The sequence below is a fragment of the Acartia tonsa genome, chromosome 8 (genome assembly GCF_053477335.1).
Source record: "Acartia tonsa isolate MP-2025a chromosome 8, ASM5347733v1, whole genome shotgun sequence".
Lineage (NCBI taxonomy): Eukaryota > Metazoa > Arthropoda > Copepoda > Calanoida > Acartiidae > Acartia > Acartia tonsa.
This window is the reverse complement of record NC_137267.1, coordinates 21086061-21095184: the sequence shown is the minus strand read 5'-3', so window position 1 is coordinate 21095184 and position 9124 is coordinate 21086061. Positions and strand designations below refer to the sequence as shown.

Below are 9124 nucleotides of genomic sequence, written 5' to 3'. Positions count from 1 at the left end.
AAACCAAATATGCACAATAAATATATTCATAAGCACGCCCCTCCTTAAAAATTGAATTTGAGGTCTATCTTTTCCTTTAAAAGAAATACATACCAAAATCAAACCCCTGTGCACGCAGCTCCATATATTGTTTGTTTAAACAAGGATTTTTTCTATTATGATAAGCTTGGAACCTCTAGCACTAGGAAAACAAAACTTTAAAATTGCTGCAATAATTAAAATTTCGAATATGGCTTCGAAACCTAATAAATTCCGGTGGATTAGAACCGTTTTACTGCCATACCTAAAATTTATGTATAGCATCGTATTATATCCAGTTTTCTACGAATATAAATCGGCATCTCGGGGCTATAAAAACTGGTTTAAATTGTAAGTTTTGATATCTGCGAAAAGCTGTTTATAAGACGATGCAATAAATAACTATTCTAATATTTTATCTATATTAGATTACATGTTATGTATAATTATAAACAATAATAAAAAGCATTATAGAACACGTCTTGCATGAGAAAAATAAGGGAAAAGAGTAAATACAATATGTATTATAAATAATAACAATTTATCACAGAAATTTTATCACATTTAATCTTATTAGGTAATGAAAGTATCAACATGTATAATATAGAAAAATAAGACAAAAACAATAATGATAATCAATATTATCCCTTTAGCTTATTAAAATATTGGTTGAAAAATAAGGACATTCAGTATAAGTTCCCAAAGTTTTTTGACCCAGTGAATATGATTTATACAAATTTGAGCACTAGTGTAATTTACAGTCAAATGTCCCCTCCCTCTCGGATAACAAGGATTTTCCTTAATTTCAATCTGACTTCATTGAAATTATAAAGTAATGCGGTTATCACAGTTTTAATTTTTGCCAACATGATTAAATATCTCTTCCTTATTTTCTGATATAATCACAAATCCTCTAGAAGCTTGGACAGCGATCTGAAAAAAAAATTAGTCTGAATTATATCCGAGTTCATTTTTGCAAAAGTTAGCTAGATTAAAGCACCCCCTCCCCTAAATGGTTGTAAACCTTCCATGGACAAGTAAGAAGCTTTACTATAAAGAAGACTCATATCGCCAGCCAGGCTTTTCAGACATACATGTTACTTTTTTTGTAAGGATTGCTGAAACTTCCATTTCTTTCCACTGCACATAGGGGCAAGAAGGGGCATCAATTCACCACCCCCAAATCAAGTTTTAAACATTCTATGAGTATTATCATACCCAATGTACATCAGATTTCAAAGGAATCGAAAAATACGCTTTTCAAGTAAGCATTTTAATGCATGGAAGTCAAGAAATGCAAAAATTTTCTTACAGAAAAAGGCATACTTTTTGTGTTTCACCAACAATTTTAAAAGTATTATAAAATCTCTTAGAATTAACGTAATTAGACAAAATAACTTTTGATGAGTCATGCATTACATATATTTTGACACTATAAAAGAAAAAAACACAAATTGAAGAAATTAGTCCTAAATAATTCTAGTTGAAGTCAAGATTTTAGTTTTTTTTTGTTTGTTTTTTAATCAACTTTTAAGATCACAGTAAGAGGAAACATGTTTTCGCCGGGTGTCGCCGGCTAAAAAAACGATATTTGATTACCCAAAGACATATTTTAATCGCCAGTACTGGTTTCACTTACCCCCCTGCGCCCCCGTAGGGGTTTTTAGTCCGTTTTCTGAACGTAAGTGCACGAAAAGTTTGTAAGAAAAAGCGTTTAAATGCACTTTTAAAGTCAAAACTTAAGATATAATTCAAATAAATAAAAGACACAAAAACATAGACATATTGGGAAATATTTATTCTGACTTAGAATTAAAGTTAATAATAAGTATTTTCAAGTTCTATTCCACTAAATGATGGGAAGGAGAGGGGGGGGGGGGGGCTAAATCTAAACTTCTTTATGTTTGATGTTTTAATGTAACTAAATAATCGTTTCTATAGATTATTACATATATCAGGGATCTAAAGGGATAAGACAAAGGTCAATAAATTGTTGTACATCCCCAATGATAATACACAAAATTACCCCTTGTGTAGATTAAAGTTATTAGTTAAAACGTTTGAACACACAACTGTAAAACTTTTGGGACTAGTGTTATAAACAGCCCAATGTCCCCTACCTCACTGCGGAAAGGTAAAGTAAATATGCAAATAACGTGAGGTTCTTATAATCATTCTAAATTGGAATTAGCAAGTAGTCTATCTGTCTGTCTATTGGTAATGCTTTGTTTTTAAATTATGTAGTTACATGGTATTCATGTTTAATGTCAGCAGTTTTATTTAGAAAGGGAGGGGACTGTTAATTACACTAGTCCCCAACCTTCAAAGTTTTATAATAACGTTTTTATATTCGTTAGCATAAGAACTTCAGGAAATTTAATTGATTTTTTATTGGTTGGATCATTAAGATAAGTGTCAAAACTTTTCAACCACTAATTGTCATCTACAGACAAATAATTTTGTAATATAATTTATTAAATATGTATCAATATTGGGGATGTACATATTAATCGGTTATTGTTTTGTTCCTTAGATCCCTAGGTGTTAATATATAATACAAAGTATCTTGATGTCTGTTTGTCTGTCCGCCCATCTCTTAAGATCTCGCTAACCACTTAACAGATTGAATTCTACTCTTCAGGTAATATATCTACTGGTCCTGTGGTTGTTTAAAGCTCTTTTTCAAAAATAAAAATCCTCCTCAATTTTTTCATATTTCTATAATTAGGGTCGGTCCGTCCGTACGTCTGGTACAGATAGCTCTTTTACTTAACTTAAACAGGCTAGAACTGTCCTATCGATCTCAAACTTTTCATGCTGATTTCTACAACAGTTAGGTACGACTTAGAAAGCACAGCAACTCTATAATCGTTACCAGAAAGTCCGTACATCCATTTATAACAAGCTGATTTTTACTTTTTTGACAACAAATAATGGTTTTGAATGTTACAAATATCCTATTCATCTGATTTTTTGAATTCTGATTCCTATTTCAATAAGGTGTAATGTTATAAGCGAAGCAACTCTATAATCAAGTCCTAAAAACGTCAGTATGTCCTTAAACAGTAACATGTATTTAATCAGTTTTAATTACAATTTTGTATAGACATGCATTAATATTCAGTTCTGACACTTCACAAGTGTTAATGTTTGTTTGTCCTTCCATTTCAGAGCTTCGCTTCTTTCATGGATGTTGTCATCCTTGTTTAATTACCTCTTGGGGCAAATCCCCTAGAGGCTAGGAGCGAAGCCGCTAGTATTCATATGAACAGTAAACAAGAATCATAATATCATTATAAATATAGATATTAGTTAATAAAAATTTATGTTAATCATGCCCACATTTATAATGGATTTATTAAACATAAAAATAAAGTGAAACTTGTAGCTTGCTAAAATAAGGATCCCCATCCACCCCCTTTACACCATCCCCTCCCCTTCTACTGAAATGAATTACATGACCCCAAATTTGACACTTTGAACACTAAAATCGGACTACAATTGACATAGTTACACTTTTAAGTGCCCAAAAAGCTAGTGATAGGGTAGCTGCGCTACTAAAAAATTCTCATATTGCTCTGATAACCAAACCCCTAATTAGACGATTTAAACACGAAATTCAAGATAGTTGATGGATAGATAGATGGATAGATAGATGGATGGATAGATAGATGGATAGATAGATGGATAGATAGATGGATAGATAGATGGATAGGTAGATGAATAGATATATGGATAGATAGATGGATAAGTAAATGGATAGACAGATGGATAGATAGAGGGATAGATTGATGGATGGATAAATTGATAGTTGATGGATAAAGAGATGAATAGTTGATGGATAGATAGATGGATCAATATATAGATGGATAGACAGATGGATAGATAGATGGATAGATAGATGGATAGATAGATGGATAGATAGATGGATAGATAGATGGAAAGATAGATGGATAGATAGATGGATAGATAGATGGATAGATAGATGGATAGATAGATGGATAGATAGATGGATAGATAGATGGATAGATAGATGGATAGATTGATGGATTGATGGATGGATAAATTGATAGTTGATGGATAAAGAGATGAATAGTTGATTGATAGATAGATGGATCGATATATAGATGGATAGACAGATGGAAAGATAGATGGAAAGATAGATGGATAGATAGATGGAAAGATAGATGGATAGATAGATGGATAGATAGATGGATAGATAGATGGATAGATAGATGGATAGATAGATGGATAGATAGATGGATAGATAGATGGATAGATAGATGGATAGATAGATGGAAAGATAGATGGATAGATAGATGGATAGATAGATGGATAGATAGATGGATAGATAGATGGATAGATAGATGGATGGATAGATAAATGGATAGATAGATGGATAGATAGATGGATAGATAGATGGATAGATAGATGGATAGATAGATGGATAGATAGATGGATAGATAGATGGATAGATAGATGGATAGATAGATGGAAAGAAAGATGGATAGATAGATGGATAGATAGATGGATAGATAGATGGATAGATAGATGGATAGATAGATGGATAGATAGATGGATAGATAGATGGATAGATAGATGGATAGATAGATGGATAGATTGATGGATTGATGGATGGATAAATTGATAGTTGATGGATAAAGAGATGAATAGTTGATTGATAGATAGATGGATCGATATATAGATGGATAGACAGATGGAAAGATAGATGGAAAGATAGATGGATAGATAGATGGAAAGATAGATGGATAGATAGATGGATAGATAGATGGATAGATAGATGGATAGATAGATGGATAGATAGATGGATAGATAGATGGATAGATAGATGGATAGATAGATAGATGGATAGATAGATGGATAGATAGATGGATAGATAGATGGATAGATAGATGGATAGATAGATGGATAGATAGATGGATAGATAGATGGATAGATAGATGGATAGATAGATGGATGGATAGATAGATGGATAGATAGATGGATAGATAGATGGATAGATAGATGGATAGACAGATGGATAGATAGATAGATAGATAGATGGATAGATAGATGGATAGATAGATGGATAGATAGATGGATAGATAGATGGATAGATAGATGGATAGATAGATGGATAGATAGAAGGATAGATAGATGGATAGATAGATGGATAGATAGATGGATAGGTAGATGGATAGATAGATAGATAGATAGATGGATAGATAGATGGATAGATAGATGGATAGATAGATGGATAGATAGATGGATAGATAGATGGATAGATAAATGGATAGATAGATGGATAGATAGATGGATAGATAGATGGATAGATAGATGGATAGATAGATGGATAGATAGATGGATAGGTAGATGGATAGATATATGGATAGATAGATGGATATATTGATGGATAGATAGATGGATAGGGTAAGGGGGGGCTATTTTCGGGAGGGGTTAATCTGGTAATTTTCTATCTACCTTCATAAAATGACCTTTATCTCCATGTTTCTTTCAAATGACAGAAAAAAACATAAAAGCAAATTTTTTTGTTGTTAAATTACCTACAAAAAAGTATAAAATGAAATTTTTGTGAGATGAATTTTAAGGGTACTAAATAATTAAATCCCCTTTTTGGTTGATTTGCCCCAATGTGCACTGTCTTTAAAACTTGTAATTTGTGTGATAGTGCAATGGACGTAGAATATACGTGGATATAATAACAAAGGAAAAAATGTCGTTAATTTAGCTTACTCGTTTATTTGTCAGTTCGTTTATCCAATAGAAAGGTAGGAGATGGGGTAAAGGGGGTGAAAGGCGGGAATCGTTATTTTAGCTCACTGCAAGTTTCACTTTATTATAGAACATGAGTTCTTGCACAAGATCCAAGTAATAATATATCCATTATCCATTTATAGTGCAAATCCCTCCTGAGTCCTTATTATTGACCATTCCCCACCCCCTCCCCAACATATACTAATGCCATTGATCAAAGAAAATATGCTATCCTATCTTATAAAGTAGTAAGTTCTTATAGTCTTAAGCTTAAGATTTCGATAACTACAGAACTGAGTGAATTCTATCATTTAGAGAATCTTAACATAGGGCCTGTAATGGTTTTAGGCTATTTTTCTGCCCACTTGTTTAAAAAAAAAGAAATACGTATATTTTACCTAATTTCATCCTGATTTCTAATGGCATTTACTCTCCTATAGAACTGAGAACAATCTAAGCTTATGCATTCTCTGCCCCTTGGTCCGGCACATCCTACACATTCCACTACACAAGCCTAAAATAACTGATCGATAAATTGATATACAATACATCCCCAATGGTGAAACACAAAATTACTCCTTCTTTATGTCAAATTAGTCGTTGGAATGTTTGAACAATCAAGTTCAAAAACATCTAAATTCACTTTAGTCCCCAAATTTGTTAGGCTAAAAATAAAATAAAACTTCGGGGACTAGTGTAATAAATATTATTACAACCAATAGATTTATAATCATAGATAGTCCACCAGACACAATAATTCGTAATACCAGGGCTCTGCAGCCGCTCGTCAGCCGTGACTAACAGTCAAATTTAAACCCATTTAGATGCTTTAAAATTTTTTTTAAAAAAGGCCATATTTGTGTTAGGTTCAGACTCCAAACTGATTTTAAAAATTGTATAAGGTTGATTTCCCTGAGACTTACAGCCATATAGCATGCGGCTGCCGAGCTCTGACAAAAACCAAATAAATTTGCATATCGACAAAAACATTTGACAGGGTTTGAAAACTTTCAATTATTTTGAAACATACAAAATCTGAGTAACTTACGAACATACATAAATACAGAGTGTAGGAATTATCCCGAGAGAGAGAGAGGGAACAATAAGCTGTTTATTACACTAGTGACTAGTCTCAAAGTTTTATAATAACGTTTTCCTCAGGGTTTCGGATCCGGATCTGGATCCGGATCCGGATCCGCAAGGATCCGCATATTTTTGAGTCCAAGGATCCGGATCCGGATCCTTAGACTCCAAAAAATGCGGAAAAAATGGAAAAATCTACCTAAATTTTTATAAAATCTCAGACATTCTCTTAATGAGAGCCAATCTTTAAGGTTTAGGTTCAGACTTGAAAATTAAAAGTATTTTTGACTTCGAATTAAAGAATAAAATTTTTTTGAAAAATTTGGTGTTTTATTTTTATTGTCAAAGATCCGGATCCAGTAGGATCCGCACTGACCAAATTTTGAGGATCCGGATCCGGATCCGCATAAAATCAATGCGGATCCGAAACCCTGGACTTTTCCTACTTGTTGCTTTAACATAACAACTTTGGAGACATGGTGAATTTTGATTGGTTTGTTCATTAGGTTGCGTGTTCAAATGTTTCAACCACTAATTTTGATCTACAAAGGGGTAATTTTGTGTATCATCATTGGGGCTGTACAATACATCAATTTATCGGTCATTATTATATCCCTTTAGTTCCCTGCACTGGGAATTATGAGAATTACCTCAATATTTGTTTCCATGTTATGTAGTTTAGTGGCTATTTTGTTTGCTGTCTTATCTTTGCAACTCTCACAGGAATCACACAACAAGTGCATGCTAAACTAAAATAAATATATTTTTATAAATTAAAAAATCTCGAAACCTTCATTCTATAAAGCTAGGACAAATGATAGTGGAAATTATCTCTGTTTAGAAGCGGAGCTGCTATATAATTCAAATGTCCGTCTGTACATCCATAAGACACGAAGTTGCGGAAACATGATTTTTTCGACTACTATTTAAGATACACGGCAGAAACTTCTTGTCAACAAACTGTCCGACAAACTACTCTAATTAAATTGTAGCTACATTTCTTAAAATCTGAATAAAACTTATTTATCGCAACGCATTATAGACAGCTTGCAGCGGATATTAAAGATATATAAGATTAAAACCAGTTTAGTTTACCCCCAAGGGGCCGAAGTCTCGGGGTAACAAAACTGGTATTTATTATTTTCATATCCGTGAACAAATGTTTATAATACGTTGCTATACATTATTTTTCAGTATAACTAGAGTCCCAGATATAATCCAGCGGATATTTATCAGTTACGTAGCCATACTGGAAAACTTGTTTTACCTTTCCGCAAGCTTTGCAGGACTGAGAAATAAAATATTTGGATATAACTCCTCGCCTAAAATAAAATCAAAATATAATAAAGCATCCATGAAATTTTAATATGATAGAATTAACATATTGATTCCTAGGATAATATTAATTATGTATTAGATTTTTATTCGGGAAAAGTCCATTTCGTAACATCGCCCCATTCATTCGTCGTATTTTTAAAATGGTTTTTTTTATAGGTTATTTTAGGTTAGGTTAGGTGATTGCCCCACAGGGTTAGGTAATTGGCCCCGCAGGGTTAGAGCCCCCCGCAGGGGCTAGAAATAGGAGAAAAGCTACTGTGAAAAATACGAAGAATCGCCCCATAAGGAGCGATGTTACGAAAGGGATTATACCCTTTTATTAAGATACCTAATTGAAATACCTTTTGTTCTTCGATTTCAAGTGATCTTCTAGAGAAATCAAAGGCATCATCCGCTTGTAATGGGATGCAATACTCTAACACACACTGGTGGATATTGGATTAAGCAACACCAACAGACAACTAACCCTTTGATTGCAAGACCTTTGTCTGAGAAGTTCTAACTGTGCATGTTAATAAGTTGCGCCTGTTATTGAACTAGGCATCCCCACTACTCTAACTATTAATACCGCAATCCTGACTTGGAAGCAGTAGAACCCATTGTTAACGTCTTTAGTTATGACGTGGTGTCGAGCCGAGAGTAGAACCTATCACCTTCCCGACGACGAGAGATTGATCCACGATCGCGAGTTTATACCTTTTGTTAGATAGATCTCTGATAGGCTTGACGACTCTAGGTAACTCTGAATACCAATTTAAAGCATCTACCCCAACAAGCAAGAGACAACGGTTCAGTGGTGGTATTATAACCTAAACAATAATTTTACAAAAGTTAAAAATCAAATACAAAAAGTACAAGAATAGTTATTTCTCGCATTCATTCGAATCCGGTGGATAGGAACCGGTTCTTA

At 33.2% G+C, this 9124-nt stretch overlaps 1 protein-coding gene across 1 annotated transcript in view; it reads right to left on the bottom strand.

The window, feature by feature from the left end:
* Nucleotides 1-527: 527 nt before the first annotated feature.
* LOC145326242 (DNA polymerase zeta catalytic subunit-like) overlaps nt 528-9124 on the bottom strand; it is a 35356-nt gene continuing 26759 nt past the window's right edge. The window contains exons 29-33 of the mRNA XM_080169444.1: nt 8911-9023; nt 8144-8198; nt 7527-7625; nt 6192-6307; nt 528-951 (exon numbers count right to left, since the gene is read on the bottom strand). Of these exons, the coding sequence (XP_080025570.1) occupies nt 921-951; nt 6192-6307; nt 7527-7625; nt 8144-8198; nt 8911-9023 (414 nt within the window). The 3' untranslated portion in view covers nt 528-920. The remainder of the gene's footprint in view (nt 952-6191; nt 6308-7526; nt 7626-8143; nt 8199-8910; nt 9024-9124) is intronic.